At 36.9% G+C, this 22927-nt stretch overlaps 1 protein-coding gene across 1 annotated transcript; it reads left to right on the top strand.

Annotated features, from left to right (window-relative positions):
* The first annotated feature begins 217 nt into the window (after positions 1 to 217).
* On the top strand, positions 218 to 20961 carry Cyp4g15 (Cytochrome P450 4g15). The gene is made up of 5 exons (XM_017619558.1): positions 218 to 1078; positions 5487 to 5684; positions 9389 to 9571; positions 19576 to 20538; positions 20630 to 20961. Exons 1-5 carry the CDS (start codon positions 877 to 879, stop codon positions 20812 to 20814), a joined length of 1731 nt encoding a protein of 576 aa, XP_017475047.1. The 5' UTR covers positions 218 to 876; the 3' UTR covers positions 20815 to 20961.
* Positions 20962 to 22927: the final 1966 nt, after the last annotated feature.

The following is a 22927-nucleotide window of genomic DNA, read 5'->3' on the forward strand; positions in this document are numbered from 1 at the left end:
ACCTCTACCGTCGTGCTGGTTTTGGGGCGAAACTGATGACGCCAAAACGCTACCTCAACCCATGTGCAGTAGCAGCGAGTACCCCGATTGCTGTTTGTGGCACGCAGTTTTGCGATTTTTCACTTTGCAACTGCATTTGTGGCGGCTCAGCTGCGATCGAGGCTATAAAAGCGCACCACATGCGGGCGGACGCCACCAGTTGAACGCGAACGGGCATTTGGAGACGATCGTGGACATTGTGAATGGCAGTAACGGCAACAGCAACAACAATAGCAATAGTAGCAGCTGAAGAGGAAGTGCTCGCCTTGTGGATTAACTACTAAATAGAAAATTAGAAAATACATATTTTTATATACATACATACATACCTACAGTGATTGTGAATGCTGAATTCAAGCAACGGTGTACTAAATAAATAAATGTGTGTGTGTGGAGAGGGGAGATGATCAACAGAGCTAATTAAGTGGCAAAAGTACATAGCGACATACATATTATGTACATGCAAGCGTAAGATTCCAAGCAAATATATATGTGTGTCCGAGCTTACATATGCATGTAAATACATACAGATAAATAAACTACGATTTATGCAATACAAAAAACAATTTAGACGCGCGCGTATGTGTAAGTATTTGTATGTGTGTCATAATTAATTGTGCACTATTTGAATGGCCAAAGGACTTAATTAAACGGTGTCTGAAAAGATTTGAAAAAGATTTGATAAAAGTGTAACGATGCATTGAATTGTATGCATACTATACAAATTAACCAGGAAATGCAGCAAATATTCAAGCGTGTTTAATAAAAAATATAGTTTTAAATAAGCTACTCAAAAAAAGAACCAAATCGTGTAGAACAAAAAGTGCGCGCAGCAACATGTCGCTGGAAGTTTTAAAAGATCACGTTCTAATTTCGCCCAGCAGCGTTTTCTATTTCCTTTTGCTTCCCACCTTCCTGCTATGGCTGACTTATTGGCGTCTATCGCGCCGTCATCTCTACAAGTTGGCAGATCGATTGCCTGGACCAAAAGGTTTGCCTATCATCGGGCATTTGTTGGACGTATTCGGACCGGCATCGTGTAAGTTTATGTTTAACGAAACTAATACAGTGAAAACTCACATAAGCGAACACAGTTGGTCGCCTACTTTTTGAAGAGATTTTATTTTTCAGTAATAGTAGTACTCTCTTTGATCTTTATTTCTATTTATCGATATTTTAATATGAATTAATTATTTATCGATATTTTAATATGAATGGATAAAGCTTGATGCTAGGAGCTTTCCGTGAGCAAATCTAATTTTAGGCACAAAAGTCAGTTACGGGTTTTGCAATAACCACGATACGTGGTTTTGTACTTTAAACGAAAATTCGATTCAAAATTGCTAAAAGAATGTTTCTGCTTATGAAAGCGTTCGTTTATGGGAGCTTTCACTGTATTCCTAAAAGTTTTTGAAACAAAATCTTTTGTATTAAGTAGCAAAAGAACAATTTATTTTCTATTATTTTAGAAAAGAGCAAATTACACATTGCGACAAAAAATGACTACATGCACCCGAAACGAAAATTTGAGTAGGTTGTTAGTAGGCTCGAGTAGTACTCGACAACAACATGAAAAGGGGTTTCTTATAGTTCCTGAACTTTCCATCTTTTATTTAAAAAAAAAAACGTCATTTTCGTACTTAATGCACTTATCTGTTAAAAGCGCCGGGATACTCTGAACACTCTAATCTCCAAGCGTGCAGCCGTCATCAAATTTTACTGAAATTTTTCTATACAGTACTTGTGTCTAGGCGGCCGCTGTGACTGAGTGTTTAGAGGTGCATACTACCACCCCGTAGGACCAGAGGTACGAACCCTGGTGTGAGCGAAATCTAAGTGGGAAAAAGTTTTTAATAACAGCGGTCGGCTCTCGGTAACCAATTGCAAGCCTCCTAAGTAAAAATACTACCCATAAATCAAAGCACGATTGCCATTTTTTGCCGCATTTTATATGAGAAAGCACTGTGCGTAGCCCTGGCTCATACTTCGTTTGGTATCAAAAGGCTCCGAGAACTCCTTGCCAATTGTGACGGAGCTGGTGGTATTGCTCAACGTCATTTTACACGGCCGTATTTGTTTCGTGCTATAGAAAGCGGATTTGAACTTGACAAATAGATGGTGTGTGTCGATCGTATTATCGCAAGTATTTTCCAAGATTTGGCGTATTGTGAATACCTGGTCTATGGTGGATTTACCAGGTCTAAAGCCACACTGATAAGAGCCAAGAAGTTCGTTGACGGTGTGTTTCAGTTTTCACACAATACGCCCGATAAGACCCTGTACCCTATGCTTAGAAGGCTGATCCCGCGGTAGTTGGCACGAACGCCGGACCGCCGGTCTTTCTTATGGATTGGTACCCTCTGGACATCGCTCACTAGGCTGCCGTGATTGTAAGTACAAGAGTTCGCCCTTGTATTTATTAAAACCTTTCGTAAGTCGCCTAACTCTCTAGTAAAATTTTCTGGTTCTGTATTTTTATTACAACAAATACGTATCGCTTCCCTCTTTAACTAACCAAGCCCTTCATTCCCACATAGCTCCCGTTTTCGCGATCTCAGCGTGGCTCTGTAGACGGCAGCTTCGTAACATTCCTGAATGTACCAGTTGCTCTTTCGGGTTTGCTGAAATCAGACTACGTCTTCGGCGGCGGTGCTTAATGAGCGGTAAATGTAGTTCCTCTGCTCGCATATATCGGCTTGTTGAAGAATGATTTCTTGTCGAGGTCGTACATTTTTTGCTACACAGAGGCGTATCTAATTTTGTCTTGCTATCTAGAATATTTCCCATATCGCTGTCCAGCTTTCGAAAAATAGAGACTTGGCTACCTTCACTTTCCTTTGTTTTCAAACTCATTTATTAAAATTCGTTAAAAAAATGCATTTCAAATATATACATATGTACGAAGAATATTGAAATTAAGGACACCCGAATATTTTTATTTTTAAATCGGTTAATATGTTATAAGCGATACATTTTTGATGGTATAAAAATATTACCCTTCAGAGAGAGATCTTCAATTAATAAACCTATGATGCAAATTTAGCTGCAAAATTTTACTAACTACGTTTTCATAACTGATACAGTACTCCCCACTTAATTTACCTCCGGTTAATTGATTTTCCGGCTTATTTGAATCACCTTGTCGCTAAAAAATATATTGCATAAAGAATGCATAAAAATTTTCACACATGATTGAACCAAATTAATTTCCCTGCATAATTGGTTAAAAGTATGTGGTGTCGAAAAGAAATATACCTTCAATTTTCCCCCTTAAGAGTTCCTTAGCTAAAACTATTATATTATTATCATTGAAAAAATTAGATAAACACTTAAAAGCTCAATTAGACGGAATTTCTGTAATTGTTTCTCCGGTTAATTGAACCAAAAATTGTGCAATTTTTGAAAAGCAATCCAGCGGTGAATACTGTAATCTCATCTCTTATTTACAAAAGTTAATAATTTTATGTGTTCGTAACTACATAGGCACATTAAAAAAAAACATTGGTAAAATTCGCAGCACAATTCTATTGGTGGAAGATTTTTGAAGGGAAATATGTGCCAATTTTACGAAAAAATTTATGAAATATATGGAAAACTTGAAAGCCTCGGCGGCAGTGTTAAATACTGATCGATTTCAAATTCCGATATTTTGTATGTATTTTGGGGATCACCTTACACAAAAAGTCAAACTAGTTTATAGTACAACAAATGTTATTTGAAAATATTTAATAAAAAAAAAATAATAATTTAAAGGCTGTAGATGGGCCATTCCATTGCGACTGGTGGGTTATTAGAGAGTGTGTTTAATTGTCAATTTTTACTATGTCGTCGGAAGTTATATAAAAGCGAATAACATTTTTTAACAAAGAACGATAACTAATGCATAAAATTCCTTTAAAGAAATACCAAAAGATTTCTTAGTTCTATGTAACTATCAGTTAAATTAGGGATGGGCAGATTTTTGGCCCTTAAAGCAGTCAAAGAGCCAGCAAGAGCTACGCAAGAGGTAAATCAGCTCTCAGGGTAAAGGGCGTGCAACAAATACATTAAAAGCATCATTTATATTAGTAACAGGAGTCGGAGTACAAGAAACTTTAATACGCCCTTTTTCCCCCTTTCATGCTGGCTCTTGATGTTACCCCTCATCTAGCACCTAAATATGCCAAGCCGGCTCCTACCCAGAAAAAAATGGGTAATCGCTTTTAGTGGTAACGTGTTCTAGAAGGCATAGCGTTATAATGCCTTCGAATTTTTTCGCTTCTTTTATGCATTGCTAGTATTGCAAAGTAGAATGTCCTACAATATTTTATTTATTTCGCTTCTTTGTTTCATTTCGGGGAATGCAAAGTAGAATGTCCTATAATATTTTATTTGTTTCGCTTCTTTGCTTCATTTCCGGGAATGCAAGGTAGAATGCACTATCGTAGTCAGCTGAAAAGTAGAATGAATATCCAAAAATTATTTTTCTACCGTTACTTTCTGTGGAAATTTGTCTCGCATAAAAATCATGTTTTGCTTTGTTTAATTTGCGGCGAAGTTGAAGTCAGTCGATGAAGTGAAGTACAAGAGTGAGGAAGTACAATTATAAGCTTAATTAATAATGAATGTATGTACATACCGATTTTTAAGTAAAATCTAAATATCTAAATACATACATACATATGTTTGTATAAAAGCTGATTTATAAAAATTTTTATTAATTTTAATCTTTTAAGACATTTTCTGATTTAAATTTAATATAAATAAGTATGTACTTATCTAGGCATTCTACATTAGTTTCTCTGTAAGGCATTCTTTGTTCGCTTCTCTGGATTCTGTTTATCCATGCGTTCTCCCTTCGTTTGAAGGTAATGCTGCGGGTAAGGGCTTACCTCCAATGACATGCCCATGTTAAAATAAGGCCTTCTTGAAGCGAAAGGGTAAGCGATTCCCATCGCCTAGCTCGTTTCTATTTTCGTTTTTGTGGTAATCTTTTTTTTTGCTGGGTAAGTGCAAAAGGCTCCTAGGAGCCACTTTGCCCATCTCTGAGTTAAATGAATCTGACTGGTGGCACAGAAAAGAACTCTATTTTACCTTTGTGCACTCCAAGGTGACATTTTTGTGTGGTAAAATAAGGACTCTATGCTATCGTTTCCAATAAAAATTAGGCTGATATAATCTTCATAGAAATATGAAAAAATATTTAAAATTGTGACTGGTGGGCAGGTCTTTGAGACTTGTGTAAAGTAATTATATATGAAGTAAAAGTTTCCATAGACAAAAATTACATATTCTATTTTAAATATTGTTCAACAGATTAATGCAATGTAGTCATTTAAAAAGTAGTTTTCCTCTTTTACATGGAATGACCCACATATGTAGATATGTATGTATGTATGTATGTATTTGTTTCTTAAGTATTTCCTATTCTCTTTAACCCCCTTCTTTCTTTCATCACTTTTCTACAGCGGTCTTTAAGACGGTCATCCGCAAAAGCTCCGAATTCGAGAATATTGCAAAAATGTGGATCGGTCCGCAATTGGTCGTTTTCATTTATGATCCACGTGACGTCGAAATTTTGCTGAGTAGTCAAGTCTACATTGACAAGTCATCGGAATATAAGTTCTTCAAGCCATGGCTAGGCAATGGATTGCTGATTAGTACAGGTGAGATGCATAAATAAATATTATCGTATAGAAACAAACAATATTACATAAACAAATAGAATTTACTTTAAAATGTATGTTTTTTTTCTGGGTATAAGCCATTTCGATTTCCAGCTGTATTCAGGTGGTTTACTCCAACACAGATTTCTTTGGAGTTTCTGTAAATAGGTTTACGCGATTTCGGCGCCACGTAAATCACTTAAATATAAATTTTGTGTGCCAAAATATTTGAAAAATTTCCAATTTTTAATTTTATTGATTCGGTTTTTATTTTTTAGCTTGCGCTCATTGTGTTTATATAGCAAAATAAGCAAATTAGATTCGAATCATTAATGTTTAGCAAATTCGTATGGCTTTGCGTTGGCGGCATTGGCGGCGTTGGCGGGCATTTGACAACATAATAACCTAATAAATAAGGCGAAGCGACAGCAAATTAAAAGCGCAGCGTGTCGCTATATGAGGAAATTGGGAAAGTGTATGCGAATACACATACATGCCCTGCAGGGAAAGCTACTAGAATTCTACCGGTTTGCCATTTCAGCCCAATTAGTCAGTGTTACCGACTGGTATTTTTAACATGGCGATGTCCTACGAGATGTAGAAATACTAGTAGCAGCATACCAGTTGATGAGATAGTCTGTCAATTCATCCCCCGTGAAAAGCATAAGTATGCCTTTTGTTAGCGGCGCTCCAACAGTCGCAATGGCCGACAGAGCAAAGCACTCGCGTTGTATGCCTGAGGTCCCAGGTTCAAGTCCTGGCGCAGGGAAAATTCTCTTGTTTTTTTATTTATTTATTTTTTTTTTAATTTTTTTTTTTTTAGGGTTTGCATTGTAATTTTTAATTTTAACTTTAACAAAATATTTTTTTTTTTAATTTTTTTATGGCCCAAGCATTTTTCCCCTATGTACGTTTTTTCGGCAATGCAATTAGATCTTCAAATTTGTTATTAATCATTAAATTGAAATAATTATTTTTACTTGCAATTGATTTAACTTTAAACATCTTAACCACCTCCAAGCGTCCTCGAACCTGCGATCTCAGAACCAGCACCAGTAGTATTCATGTGACGCCACAGCCGACATCTGTTAGAAAAGCAATTAATTGCCTTCTATTTTTGGCTTTGGCAATTCAAAAGCAGATGTCGCTGACGCTTAAGTTCTTCGAAATTGTCGAACTGGTAGGCCGATACTAGTTAATGAACTAGTATTTTTTCTAACTGGTTTAGCTTTTCACTGCAGGGTGCATACATTACACATACACATACAAAACACAGTTTGACCGCAAGTATTAGTGTCTATTCATAAAAAAATGGCATACTGAGGATGTATATGAAAGTATAGGTATTTGTATTAGTATAGTAAATATAAAAGCGCTTATAATTTCTACGTTTAAACTATATACATATGTACGCATGTGTGTGTGTGCACAATTAAATATATGTATATGTAGATGTGTGCATTAGTTTGAAGAGATTTGTGGAAAAGCGTTGCAATGACAATTACTAAACAGTAAACATGCGTGGGTTGCCCGCGTTTTTTTGAATGACATACACATTTTTCGTTCTAGTACACATGTACTTGTATAACATAGAATAGAATGAACAGAAAGAGATAACCGCGCAGTGAAAAATTTTACATTCTATTGGCGTAGTAAATAGTAACTAGATGTTTACTAGTTAGACGGTTTTCTTGGACGTTCCACCTTCACCTTGAAGCTGAGTTACGCTGTAACCCTCCTATTCGGCCCGGCGTCGAGTTCAACCGAATACCGATAACCTTTTATTGCTGCCTATCCAGAGACGACTTTATTCCAGTTCCACTCTGGAGCTACCTAAAAGCATGTCCTTGAATTAGGTCAAGTAGAAGTGAGCCCGCTTTTGCTCGCGCAAACGGTGTTCATGCCTCCACGACTGCAAACACCACGAAGAGCCTTCACTGCTCCCCAGTACCCACATGACCAGCTACACTTTTCACCTTTTTACCAACCACAACCACCAGCCGCTCATACAAATACTAGCGCAACCTTTCCATGAGTCCCAACCAGCCATTCTTAAATATTCCAACTCCACTTGAAAACCGATTGATAATAGGCACAGTAATACTGCTTCTTTTGCTTACTACTTTACTTACTTCACATTCGCCATATTCATTGGAAATGTTAGTGAAAGAGAAACCTTAAAAAAACGAGCAAGACTAGGCCGATATTCAGTTAATGCTACATCAGCGGGCGAAATGAGATTAGTACTTAAAGACTTGTAACCAAGGACGTATTTAACGTCTCCGATGAAAAGATGCTCAGAATCTAATAAAAAATCGAAATTTTTAGGAAAATTCGTATAATTTTTTTTTATTGCATAAATTTTTAAGGCAGTGTCACTCGATTGGTACATTTGTACAGATTTGTGCATTTTTATATTGGGCTATTGGTACAAAATCAAATAATGGGGGCATTTTTTTTTTTTTTGTGGTCAAAACCTTGGTACAATACAGCAATCTTGTATTGAAAATTTTCAGCAAATTATTTTTCGTGATTGGGATAAAGAAAAATATTTGGGTATTCACACAATTGGGATACGATTTGCACCAAATTTCGGCAAATTCCTAATCGTGTGACACTGCCTTTAAACTGGTATTTATACGGATATTGGTAAAGAGTGAACTATAGAAAATTAACCAAAATTAAATAATAACAAAATTTGGTGCAGCTATAATTTTTTCATCTACTGTACATAAGTTGACTACGATTACTAGGCCGTGATTTCACAGTAGCACAATCCCACTAATATTTGACTTTCAAAATTGCAACCCTGTTTGTGTGAAATATTTAATTTTTATCAGTATTTTTCCTCCAATCAAACTTTGTTGAAATAAATAATAAATAATGGTGGATCCAAAATGGCGACGTTCAGTATCAATGTTTTAATTTTAGTTTTTTTTTTTAATTTGATCGCCATATTGGATCCGCCATTTTGAATTTAAAAAAAAATTACTTCAGATTCGTAATCGGCGACCCCAAAAACTCTCGATTGCCGGTTTTCGAACAAATCCAACCATTTAAAAACAAAATGGATCGCTATTTTGGATCCGCCATTATGCATTTTGAAAAACTGACTTCAGATTCCTAATTAGCAACCCCAGAAACCCCCCTGGTAACAAGTTCCATCCCATGACAACACGTAAGTCGTTCAGTATCAACGTTTTAATTTTACTAGTCTCTTTTCGAGAGCATATTTTCGGGCACTAGGCCCATTCTAACTTCCCAAGGCAGGTATGTATGTAATTAAGGGAATGTTCCCCAATAATACCAGAGTAATTATTTGTAAAAACCACATTTTTAGCTGCATTTTAACATGTCAAGAAAATAAAAAAATTGAGAACATCAGCGTTTTTATAAAAAAAAACCGACCAGCGCGAACTCTAAAAAAACTTTTTTTTTTTTCAAAATAAAAAAAAAGTTTCTCTTTTTATCACAAATAACAATAACTTGAGGCAGCGTTTATGAATTACCAAAAAAAAAGATTTTTTTTAACCACTCTAATATGTATGTATTAAAACATGCAACTGATTATGCGCTTTTAAAAATTCCAGCATTCACAACTTAAACGTAAAAGCTTTTAAGCAATTTATTCTAAATAAAAACTAGAGTTCTTAATTTAATTATACATTATATTAATTTCATAAATGTCACTTTCATACAAACAGGTGCAAAATGGCGCGCTCATCGCAAACTGATTGCGCCAACATTCCATTTGAATGTGTTGAAGAGTTTCATTGATCTATTCAACGAGAATTCACTTCATGTGGTGCATAAATTGCGCGCCGAGGGCGGAAAAACATTTGATTGTCACGACTATATGAGCGAGGCGACAGTGGAGATCTTACTCGGTAAGTATTGCATTACAAATGCGCATACATATATATATATATATATATNTTTCCGCTAATTTTTTATAAAAATTTAGTTTATACTACAACAAAAAACTTAAAAATATAATTTCAAAACTTTGTTCAAAATATGGGAACGAGAGACCAATAAATTTTCATACAAATTTGCAAAATTTCAAAGATATTTTTTAGAGAAATTTTGAAAATGCAGCTCCAGTGTCACAATTTCTTCCATACATGTGTTCGAAAACTTTTTATGCAAAACTGAATTTTCAGAGTTTTTCGAAAAAAATCTATTAAAAAAGCTGCAAATTTGTATGCAATTTTATTGTGTTTTGCTGAGATTTCCGCAAAGCTCAGACATTTAATTTTGGTGTTTTGTTATCAAGTAAAGGATATTTGTGTAAAAAGGACCTATGAATTTGTCCAGCTTTTCGTATCGAAGATAGGACCTTAGTTTCAATGTTAGGAAGCCTAACTCGCAATAATTGGCACAAATTCCAGCAAAAATAGCTTAGTGTGTATTAGAAAAAGTACATGAGGGCTCCAATCTTCAAATATACAGTATCGGTCATAGGAATAGCACCCGCATTTCAAAGTGATATTGCTTGTCACTTATTTTTAATTATTTATTTTTTAAGAATTTTCAATTAAAATACAGTTCATTATAATTTTAACCCAAATTTTAAACTGTTTTCTCAGAAGTGTTCGATTTTTTTTTGTAGTATACAATTTTATATCCCATTCAATTTTAGTCCGATAATGTGCAAGTTTCAAGTGCCTAAAAATTACCATTGATTTTTTAGATTTTTTTTTGTAGTATACAATTTTATATCCCATTCAATTTTAGTCCGATAATGTGCAAGTTTCAAGTGCCTAAAAATTACCATTGATTTTTTAGATTTTTTTTGTCTCATTTGCTTTCATATAACCAATAAAAAAAAAATTCTAAAAAATTAAGTGTAATTTTTAGCAACTTGAAACTTGCATATTAAAATTGAATGGGCTGTGTACTAAAAAATATTCTAACACTTCTGAGAAAAAAGTTTGAAATTTGAGCGAAAATTTGTTGCACTATTTTGTCGTTTTCTACAAAGTTTTAAGCCTCAGAAGGTATTTTATCGATCCCGAGCGCTTTGTTGCACTACCAGTGTCGCCACTCACAAACGTTGAGAAGTGTTTCCTTTATGTCTCAAGTTCCTCCTCCTTACTTCTCTCCTTGTCTCTCGCGTCACAATTGACGCATAGGATTGATTTTTGATCACATCGTCCCTCTCCTCAATTAGGGCGTGCGCACAAATGAGGCTAGTGATTTCAACCTAGCTTCGATTTGCGGTTAGCCTGGAGATAAATCTTATACCTGATATGCAAAATTTCACGCATCCATACTCCGTTCATCAAATGTGTTCTTCTCCATGGTAAATAATAAAGTAGACAATTTTTATCTGAGCATTACTATGAATGGCCTGGTTTTATGGGTCAAAAACTACCCTGACGGTATTGACGACTTAAAGCCACATAGAGCCGACATTAATTACTAGCTAATGTACCTCGATATAACTAAAGTTCATTGAGCCATAACCAACTCGAGTGTAAAAATGAGTTTATAACACAAGCGCTAATATACAATAAGGACACATTTGGGTATGTACATTAGGCTGGTTCACAAAAAAAATGTTTCAGCAACCGCGGAATTCAAGATCAGAAATAACGAGTCCCGTTTTTTTTTTTCTTTCATTTATTATTTTCGTAAATTGTTTAATTTATGTGTTCGTAGTCGCATGTTTTGGAAGAGTAGGTAGTACAATTTTAGAGTTAAATTTAGATCATAATTTAATTTTTGGAAGATTTTGGAAGGAAAATATTTTTATTCGCTCAAAAGCAACTTAATTTTAACAATTTTATATAATTTTTACAAAAAAGCCCCAACGACATGGTTAAATATTTCGAAATGAAAAATATGCGTCGCCTTATTTACCATTTTATATGATTACGGGAGGGGGGTGGTGGCAAGGAAATTATAAAAATTTGATATTGCTGTGTATTTTTGGACCATCCTGATGTACATATGAAATAAATAAATAAACATGTCTATTTTTTTAATCATCAGCCTCACATATTGACGCGTCAGTGAGTGGATAACAAAATTGCCCATTATTGCCGTATTTATAAAATGTATTGCAAATGTTATTTTATAAACGAAGAATGATATTGAAGAAAATATGTTAATGACATTGCAATAGCGTTGTTAATGACATAAGTTGGTTATAAACAATGCGTTTGGCAGTTACCACCGCGCATGTGAAAATTGTCAAATTGCCAATGCTACACTAACGCCTTATACAAAATAGGCCATAGAAAAAATTTACAAATGAGCAGCCGATAAGTTTCAACTTCAGCAATATCGAGGGTGTAAAGTTTTTATGACAATATTTTTCGCCGTGTAATCAAATTGCCGGTCCGAGTTGTCGTCAAATATAACACTGGGTCCAGGTAAACCATTTAGTTAAAGAAAAGGTCTCAGTAGCGGCAGCATAACATTGGGTGCCATCGTAACATTAAAAGAGGCAGACAGTAGGGATTTAAGCTGCACAGAGTGAAAAACCATTTTTTTTTTGTGACAAAATCTAATATCTCGAAAAAGCTGGAGAAAAAAATTTAACCCTCACTGGTCCTTAGGGTAAAAATTTACCCTTTTTAAATTTTTAATCCTATTTTCTCACTTGCCACACACACACACACAGCTTTTTACATGGAGAATTCAAGAAAAATATTATCGTTGTATAAAAAAACTACATTGACCTTTAAAATTACCTTCAAAAGTACCCTCTGTTTCATACTTTTTGAAGTGAAAAAATACAAAATATTTATTTGGATGTTAGTTTTTGTTCAATAATAGATACCTTCAAAATGACCTTAGAAGATAAAATTTTTTGTAATTTTTTTTACCTAAAATTAATTGAAATTTTTTTTTGTCTTTTTTTTGTTATTTATTGCCTTAAAACAATTCTATCAACAATTTTATTGAGCTTCAGGCCGTTATACATGGCAGAAGTTATAGCCGCTATTTCGGATATCACCCCACATCTCCTAATCAGAATTTTTCAACGAGTTCACTGAGGCTAACCCCCTGAAATAAGTTTGCCATGTAAACTGTTGTTGTTTTCTCCACTTTTACATTTGGCCTACCCAACTAAGTACAATCAAATGCAATGAGTTTGTTGCTATTTAGACCATCTGAGTCATCGAGCGAGATTGGAGCGCTGCTGCATATCTTAAAGGGCCTGCGGGGAGAAATTCTTCCAATCACACCGGAGAACTGCTACACCGTGCTTCCAACTTCTCTATATCACCTACAAAGTCAACCCATGCAATTGGAGCTAAATATTTAGAAAAATTTAACCAACTCTAACTCCAAAAACACCATTGCACTTGCAACTTTAAATGGCAGCATTTGAATTTAAAAATATTTTTTTAATATTTCGATCATTTTTAATGCCTTATTAATGCCATGAAAATATGCATGTTCGGAAAACTCCCCATCATCAAACAAGTCCAAACATAATTGAACAATTTTGACGCTCTCAATGTTCGGCAATTTCATTGTAAAGAAATTGCAGTGATAGCAAAAACGCAAAAGCTTTAGATACCATTCCATATGCGTGTGCATAGATATTTACATACCAGTGTTGCAGTGAGCGTGTTGCATAACAATGCATTGGCTAGCACCGGTCATATGATAGTTTTTTTTTTTTTTTTTTTGCTTTCTTATAATGCCAACGTGCATGCAACAGCAAGCCATAAGACATACATACGAGTAGTTGTACGTGCCAACTGCTACCAACCAGTTTTAATTTCTTTCCTATGTCCAACTTTACTTTGCGCGGCTTTGCTTTCGTTTGACTACTCAGTTGGGCGGTGGTGGTGGTAGGTGATAGCTGCTGATACCATACAATGTGTATGTACATATGTATGTATGTATGTATGAGGGCAATGTGCGATGACTTAAGAAAACTGTCAATCATTACTTGTCGCCGTGATTCTTGTTACTATTCAAAATTTGTCACATTGAATGGAAGCCTTCAATTCACTGTCTACTTGCTTGTGGCCTTTACAGGATAAATGTTCAAGGAAACAGAATTTTCTTTGAAAAATTTATGTATGCGCAGAATTTCTATTAAGTTAACAAACTTCTTGTGCATGTTAATGAGTAGGTTGGGTGTGTCTATCACGCGCCTTTTAAAGGAAGTGTTGAAATAGAAATGCTAATTGATTGCGTGAGGTTAATTCGGGCCATTCAACTTGAGGTAGTTTAAATGGATTTTCTCACACGAAAGCTGATACACATACATACATATGTAGGTAGACTTAGTACATCCCATTTCATTTAACTACATGCATAGATTTAAAATTGGTAAATGTTTTCCTCTACTTCGAGCCTGGGGGACTAAAAAGAGAATCTGGATATGATTCTGCGGCCATGGCTCCAATCTATTTTTGATATCTACAGGCATTTTTTTTTTATTGAAATCTTGATTTTTCGAATATCGAACAACCCGATTTTTTCATTTCATGCAAAACTTGGCCTGTCAATAAATGTTTTGAGTTTTTCGAAGTTTTCAAGGTTTTTTTCAGCTTAAGGGAAACCCCTTAATAGTTTAAAAATTATATCCTAGGTAATTTGAGAATGAAAAGTACATCGACACCTGAGTAGAAATCAAATTCTGAGATAGGGCGTTCTTCAACCAAATTCTGAAATAGGGCGTTCTTGAAAAGTCGAGATAGGTCGATCTTCCACTCAGGTATCGATATCATATTTTATTTCAATAAATGAATGTTTGGCGCTTAAGCATTTTCTACGTGTTTGGCCGAGCTTCTCCTCCAGTTCGTGTTCTGCTTCTTGATGTTGTGATACAAATGGAAGAGACCTGCCTTTTTACTCCAGCCCGACGAAGCTTTTTCATAGCAGAAGTACACTCGGAAGTTTTCTATTGTCTGCCAATGGGCGACCGCTATTTGAGATTGGAACCAGAAATTGAACCATGGACCACCCGAGTGACGGTAGGCAAGACACCACTTAAATCCGAAAAAAGGAAACGAAAGATGCAATAAAATATTAAAATAAATTAAAATAAGGCCAAACGTGAATTTTTCACTGATTTTTATTTATTTTACTTTTGAAAAAACTTTGAACTTATTTTGCTTTGCTCTTTTCTTCATACGTAAAAGCTAAAGTCACAACGGACACCCGAAAAATTTAGCAACGTACTCTCAATCCTGCTTAATCAAGCAACTCCTCATCGCCTGGACAAAAATGAGCAACGGGATTCCATTTCCAAATCCCTTCGTACCACTGCGGAAGAGGTTGTTGGTTACTACCATACAAAGCTGCGTGGCGCGTTTGATGAAGGAGAAGCCGAACCAATGTATATGGACGAAGCGCACGAACCTCAACTCGACCAAGACGAGGTCGCAATAAAGCGGCTTAAGAAAAACAAGGCCCCCGGAGCCGACGGTATACTAGCTGAGATTTTCAAAGCCGGTGGCGAAGAGTTTGTGGCGTGTATGTACCAGCTTTTAAGTAGAATTTGGTCTGATGAATACATGTCCGAAGACTGGAATCTCAGTGTAATTTGCCCAATCGACAAGAAGGCAGATCCCGCCGTTTGCGCCAATTATCGCGGAATAAACCTTCTCAATATTGCATACAAGGTCCTGTCGACGATACTGTGTGAAAGACTGAAGCCGTTCACGAACCAGCTGATTGGACCGTATCAGTGGAGCTTCAGACCTGGTGATTCCACCATTGACCAGCTTTTCACAGCGCTTAAAATCCTGGAGAAGACACTAGATAGGCAAATCAGGACACGCCATCTTTTTGTCGATTTTAATGCTGCTTTTGATAGCACGAAGGGGAGCTGCCTGTACGATGACAGGCCCAAATTTGGGATCCCCGAAAAACTAATACTGCTATCGATATCGTATGCAGATGATATCGATATCGTAGGTCTGAAACAAAGGGACGTAAGCGCAGCATTTTCCAGTTTAGAAAAAGAATCTAATGAGGTTGGTCTAGCGGTGAACGAGGGTAAGACAAAGTACCTCCGGGCAACATATAAAGAGTGCACGCGTTTCGGGACACACGTCACTGTTGACAGCTATAACTTTGAAGTAGTGAAGGACTTTGTCTACGTTAGCTCCAGCATAAATACGTAAACACCACCAACAACGTCAGCCTTGAGTTCAAGGGAAGAATATTTCTTGCCAAAAGGTGCTACTTTAGGCTCGGTAGGCAATTGAAAAGCAGAGCCCTTTCTCGACGAACGAAACCGACAAACAGTTGTAGTGCCGCATAAGAAGAGGAAGAAGTTTGCACTTGCACTGCACATATTTACTTAAGTTACTTTTTTAAGGTTACTTATGCTGCATCTTTGATAGGAAATTTAATTGAATTTATTTCAAATTTTTACGCTACTATTGATTACAACATCGATATGGCACCTGATTGCCAAGCCAAAACATTTCGCCTTCCTTACCTACATGTCGCTTGCAACTTTTGTTTTCCTCAACTTTCTCGTAGCCAATTTTCTTTCTTCTGCATTTCTGTGTTGCCTTCAAGAGCCGGCCACTTTGCCATTGGCAAGTATCGCAGCGACAGTGTTTGGACGTTTCGGACTTGCGTTGCATCGGTCGCATGTCGTCAGGTGGCATTATTTGCCATAACTATTTGCTTTGGCTTGGTTTGGAATATTACGGTGACGATAGACGAGCATTTGCTGCACATATGTACATACATACATACATACACATTCGTGCTTCTCATTTTTAGTAACTTTTACAATAGTAGGTACGCTTTACNCATATTCGTGCTTCTCATTTTTAGTAACTTTTACAATAGTAGGTACGCTTTACTTTTATGTTTGTTTGTACATATGTTGTACTTGGACTGCAGTGATGTAAGTTGGGGAGTTGCAGCCGCTGCGGCTATCTATTTTTTTCCTTTTACTATGGCTTTCTTCTGGCTTTTCGTGAATTGAATAATCGACGATGCAGTTTGATGACCGGTTTTTTGCACATTTTTCCGCTAGTGTGCATTTATAGACAGATGTACATACATGTAAATATGTAAGTATGTATATTCAAGCGTTTTTGTTAGTGTGTTTCCATATTAATCTCGTATTTGTTGCAATTAAAATTTAAAATGATTACAACTAGCTGATGCTGAGCCTTTTGTTGACGCAGCTTTGAGGGCTACCGCGGTGAATTATGGTTTTGTAGGAATATTATTGCTCATGTAATGTCTGCGGCGCGAATCATTTAAGAAATAATTATTTTGCGCGAGGTCAAAGTGCATACATATGTATGTATGTATATTAAGCACACAAGCCGGCGCTTTGAGTTGAGACGACACGGGCACAAATCCAACCAAAAATGTCTGGTTCTCTAAATTTGAACGAAAAGTTTAGACGGTTTCATCCTCTTCATATGTTCCATTATTGGGATCATATTTTTTTAAGTAAAGTATTTAGGTGTAGGATACGAAATTTTTAAGGAATGGATATTTGTACCAACACTCAGAACGTTTACAGTCTTTTAGATATATGTATGTAAATACCATCCAAGGTCCAGGTTAGGTTAGGTTAGGTTAGGTTAGGTTAGGTTAGGTTAGATTAGGTTAGGTATCAATGATTGTCCCAGATCTGGGACGCACTTGGACACTAACGCTATTGTTCTCTGTCATACCCCATAAAGTTTGAATAGTGGCCATTACTTTATCGAAGAAACTAACTAGCCGATTACGAGTATAGGCTAATTTAAATTTCCGAGAGCTCCTCAGGAAGTTACGAAATGTGAGCCAAAATATGTACAACTTCGTCTCGCGACGGCAGAGCAGTCTAATAGAAAGTGTAGAGGCGATTCCATGTCATCATCCTCTTGGCAGCTAGCTTCACTGTGTGAAAGCCAATCCACCAATGGCCTATTAGAGTTCAGAGGTGGCTGCTATCCAGTGATAGCTTTTCAATGGTGTATTCCCTTGCCAAGTCATCAGCCATACAGTTTCATGCCATGTCGCTGTGGTTCGGCATCCAAATGAGCCTAATATGAAAGTACTCCGACGCAATTGGGAGGGAGGTCAAATATTCATAGACTAGTTCCGAGTGCGCTACCATTGCGTTCAGTGCCTCGACTGCTGCTTGGCCATCAGAGTATATGCCTACCTCCCTAACTGGCGTCACACTCTCTAACAGTAAGTCCACTGCTAAATGGCAGATACTTCTGCCTGAAAAACGCTGCAGCAATATGGGAGCCCTCAACAGAAGATCTCTTCACCAACCTTGAATTCAAAAGTTCACTGCTCCCATCTACAGAGATACCGCCCCACCCAATCATCTCTTCAGCGAATTTGGGTACAGAAGAAGCTAATGGGTGCCCTTTCGAGGACGCAGTAATCTGTGTGACCAGAGATGAAATTGAAACCCTTCTAAGCTCCAGAGTGTTCACTCTACGAACTTATCAGCCACCCGCTGGAGCTCTAAGAACTTGACGGTAACGGAAAGATGCCGGCGAACAGCTCCTATCGACGGATGAGTGGCACTGGGTATCTTGTGAATAAAACCAATTCTGTCAAACTAGCAGTGTGACAAGATTATCACAAAAATAGTTCTGAAGATACGTAAAAAAAATTTAAAAAGTTACATGCGGTGATAAAATAAGCTAACAAAGTTAGCACTTTTATGCCGAAAAATTGTACAGCAGCTCTACAAATTCGAGTAAATTTTAAGGATGTCGCAAAAATATCGATGCATCGAAACTGTTCCACCCGATGTAATAATCGATATTTCGAAGCATCGATGCTTTTTCAAAACTGATATCTCTAGTACACTGAACCGTCATTTTAGTTTTTCGATTGTGCAAAAAAGAGAATTCACTTTGACTAAAAAATTTAAATGGCTCAAAAAAGTTCCGTTAGAAAAATATATATGTAGCCCAATTGCAGTAAAAAATTTCAAATTTTGTATCATTTTGCTAATAGCATACATATTTGGTTGTGAAATATAATTTGAAAAATCCTATGCAAATCGATGGATTGATGTATAGCAAATTACCGATGTACATTTCACTGCATCGAATCATCATTTTTGCCACTGCCATCCCTAGTGAATGGTATGCAAAACTTCACAAAACCAACCATTTAAAGACCCTGGGTTCTCTAACAACTACTCTAAGGACATATGTATGGTATATGCTCACGTTATGGTGGTAAAGCTTTATAGCTTCCAGGCAGAGCTGTGAGAGCACTAAGGAAAGTACTTTATTTAAGCAAAGTTATGGAGCCTTGCCAGTGGGCCTTCCGATTCAGAAAATCCGTCATTGGCAATTCGAATGGATCAACGGTGCTTGGAAACTAAAGCGGCGGTTAGATAGTTATACAACTCCATGTCCAGATTTGTGATCGTCGCTGAACTTATTTAAATATGTAGAGTGGAGTAAAGCGAAGCGCAACCTTCAGCTCCGTCTGGGTTAAGCGAATGGTACAAACAAATCTTAGTCTTCATCTAACTGGACGAAGCAGCGTGTCTCAGGTTGAACTATCCGCTGAACTATCACGGACTAATTTAAAAGACCGCCTTCTCTTAAATCCCTGTGATCCTACGATACGACATTCCAGGAAAAAGAGTAAATATTCATTCTCGTTAGTAGGTAGACGAAGAGAATGAGAGTTAATTCCTATTTTCGTAAGTATTATTGTAAACGTTTACCAGAATCTTTAAGCTGGAACTCCACGTGAATCATCCAGCGCTTTTCGGGTTATCAAAGCTCTATTCAGCTATAAGTTTTATATGTAGGCGACTGAGAAGTTTAGTGTGGAGTGTTAACTTCAGAGTACGGGCCATCGAATTTAGCTTAACTTAACCTAATCTCCTTTTATAATAAAAAGTCATTACTTCACATTTGTAGTTTGCCTAAAATCTAAAGATAATTTTTTCTACAAATCATTACAGAGACAGCCATGGGTGTTTCCAAAAAAACTCAAGACAAATCCGGCTATGAATACGCCTTGGCCGTCATGAAGATGTGCGATATTCTACATTTACGTTCACGAAGTCTCTTCCTCCGCAATGAATTCATTTTTACGCTCTCCAGATATTATCAAGAGCAAGGCAAACTATTGAATATCATTCATGGCCTCACAACCAAAGTCATCAAATATAAAAAAGCCGCTTTTGATAATGGCACGCGTGGTTCATTGGCCCAACAGGAAATGGCTGCCAAAAAAATTACACCACCAGGCACACCTTCAACTGCTGCGCCAGCTGCAGCAAAAGAGAATGGAAAGCAAAAATCTGCAAAAGAAACATCCGTGGAGGGCTTGTCGTTTGGACAGTCAGAAGGTTTGAAGGATGATTTAGATGTCGAAGAGAATGACGTGGGCGAGAAGAAACGTTTAGCTTTTCTCGATTTGCTGCTTGAGAGCGCACAAAATGGCGCTCTACTAAATGATACCGAAATCAAAGAACAAGTAGATACGATTATGTTTGAGGGGCATGACACCACCGCGGCCGGTTCATCCTTCTTTCTATCACTGATGGGCATCCACCAGCAAATTCAAGATCGAGTTATAGCCGAATTGGATGAAATATTTGGTGACTCAGACAGGCCAGCCACATTTCAGGACACTTTGGAAATGAAATATATGGAGCGTTGTCTAATGGAGACGTTTCGCATGTATCCGCCAGTGCCATTGATAGCACGTGAGCTGCAGGAAGACTTAAGATTGGCATCTGGTCCTTATGTAATACCGCGTGGCGCTACCGTTACAGTAGCCACTGTCAAGTTACATCGCAATCCGAAAATCTACGCAAATCCAAATGTATTTGATCCCGATAACTTTTTGCCAGAACGCCAGGCCAACAGACATTACTACGCTTTTGTGCCGTTCTCAGCGGGACCACGGAGTTGTGTTGGTAAGCGAAAAATTATTACAGAATCAAAAACAACAGTTTGTAGTATTTTATTGAATATAACTGTTTTTTTTTATTTTAATTTTTTTCTCAGGCCGGAAATACGCAATGCTCAAGTTAAAAATACTTTTATCCACCATTCTTAGAAATTATCGTGTCTACTCAGATTTAACTGAGGCCGATTTTAAACTGCAAGCCGATATAATATTGAAACGCGAAGAAGGTTTTCGTGTACGCTTACAGCCGAGACAACCCAAACCGAAGCCGAAGACAACATAAAAGACTCAATCGTCTATATCTTTTATAATTCTGCTAGGTTTTGGATTTACATACATACAAATACATATACATACATACATGCATACAATATTTTTCCACATATTAGAAATTAAATGTTTCTTTTGTTGTGAAAATTAATAAAATCGCATTTAATTAGACAGGATAACTACAAATTTATTCATATTCAAATGGACCTTTACAATTAAGACAAGATTTTATCACCACTTAACAAGATTAGGTGCTCAAATCCACCACACAACCTCTTGTCAGCTCGATTACCTACGAAATTCACTAGAATATGTTAACATTTAAAATAAAAGCTGCTAAAAAGGTAAGTCAATGTAGACTTAGCTCATTAAAGTAAATACATAAAATTAAAAAAAAAAATTTTAATGATTATGTTTACCACATACAGCACAATCATTTATCGGTTTGCGTCGAGACCAAAAAGCTTTGTCACTTGCCTCTCTTCTTTTCGGATTTGCGTCTGTTGTTCATCCCAAGTGCGTACAGGTCCTTCTGCAGTTGGTCCTTCCATTGTGTTCGTGGGCGCCTCCCCAAAAAGTACTAGAGTCGGTCATACAGGCAGGTAGCATGCAGTCTTGCTCAAGGACTTACCAGAAAGAAACAAGTCTTCCTATGGCCTAGACTCACAGATATACAAAGTTCCTTACTGAAGAATATGGGTCTTTAAACGAGATAGCAGCTCAGCACCATAGAATTTCAATGGCCGGCGTTGAGGGCAATTGCAAAGATGACGACACGGTAGACATACCAGTGCCTACCTTTAAAGTGTTTGATGGAAATCAAACTACTCTGAAATCCAATGAACGCTGGAACGGCTTTCCTAACTGTGAAACCACCACGGTTGTTGCTGTCAATTTTAAATAGAGAAAAAATATCCTTTCTTATAACGACTGTTATGGGTCACTGGCTAATTGTATGTAAATGGAAGAAGAAGAAAATGCTATAAGTTGAAGAAGATTACGCACACTTGAGAACCCATCACATCAAGAGATCTCACAGATGGAAATAAAACCTTTAGCAAAATTACAACGTTAACAAATTGGTGGAACTGGATTGAGATTTTCATCATCGAAAGGGATTGGTATCTTTATTTGCTTATGTATTCCAGAGTGGAGCTTATTGCTGTAGCATCCGAGCAAGAACTGCTTGCTTAACTTCCTAGTACCCGCCGACCCCACAGACGCTGCTGAGTTTAGAACCAGTCGATCAATCGCCTTATACATATGTTGCCACCAATGTTTCTTTGTGTGCATGAAAAATGAGAGCAATCTGTCGAAGGAAACTCCTCTAAATATTTAGGTCGATATTGTAGTGTAATCATCCCGAATGCCTAAGTTCAACTTGACCATCTACGTTCAAGTAGTAAAAAGGGTTCACGATCCGAAACCAGTTATAGCATTCTCACCTTCGGCCATCGGAGTAACCGTCAATAAACTGGGTGAGTTTTTTGCTCAGCATATTGTCCTCAATCGCAGAACGTATTGCTAAGTATTTGCTTACATTGAGCAAATGGGACTGCAGATAACTTGTGGGACAGTTGACTGGTCGTTTCTACTTATATATGATTTGCCCTTACTGCCTTGACGAAGTTGAGACTGCGGAATATATTTTATGTCTCTGCCCTGCCTTTTCAAGTACTAGGTTGAAGGTTTTTGGCGATGTATGGAAATTTATTGAAATAAGACAAAGTAGTGACGCGAGTCTATTTTATGGCACAACCCATATTCTATACCTGATTTTGCCGTATTGATGTCATTGGGAATAAGGCTAACTCTCCCTCTCTGAGAGACGCCCTTTTGCATAAGGATTAACTGCTGTGCAAAATGAGGCTTACATAAGGCCTTATGATAACATATTATATCCCATTCGAAATGGGGTTTACAGTAGTCCTTATAAAAAGGCATCATACAGAATATTATTTATTACCTTATTCAAAATTGGGATTTCGTAATGCCATATATGTAATAAGAACTATTATAGACTACCATTACCTTATTACAAATGTATTAGCCTTGTCGTCCATTGCAGCAGCAGCGCTACCGGCGATTAACATATTTCTGCTTATGCTATTTGTTGGTGGGTCAAC

The sequence above is a fragment of the Rhagoletis zephyria genome, unplaced genomic scaffold (genome assembly GCF_001687245.7).
Source record: "Rhagoletis zephyria isolate East Lansing unplaced genomic scaffold, Rhagoletis_zephyria_1.1 Rzeph_scaffold_01900, whole genome shotgun sequence".
In the NCBI taxonomy this organism is placed as follows: Eukaryota; Metazoa; Arthropoda; class Insecta; order Diptera; family Tephritidae; genus Rhagoletis; species Rhagoletis zephyria.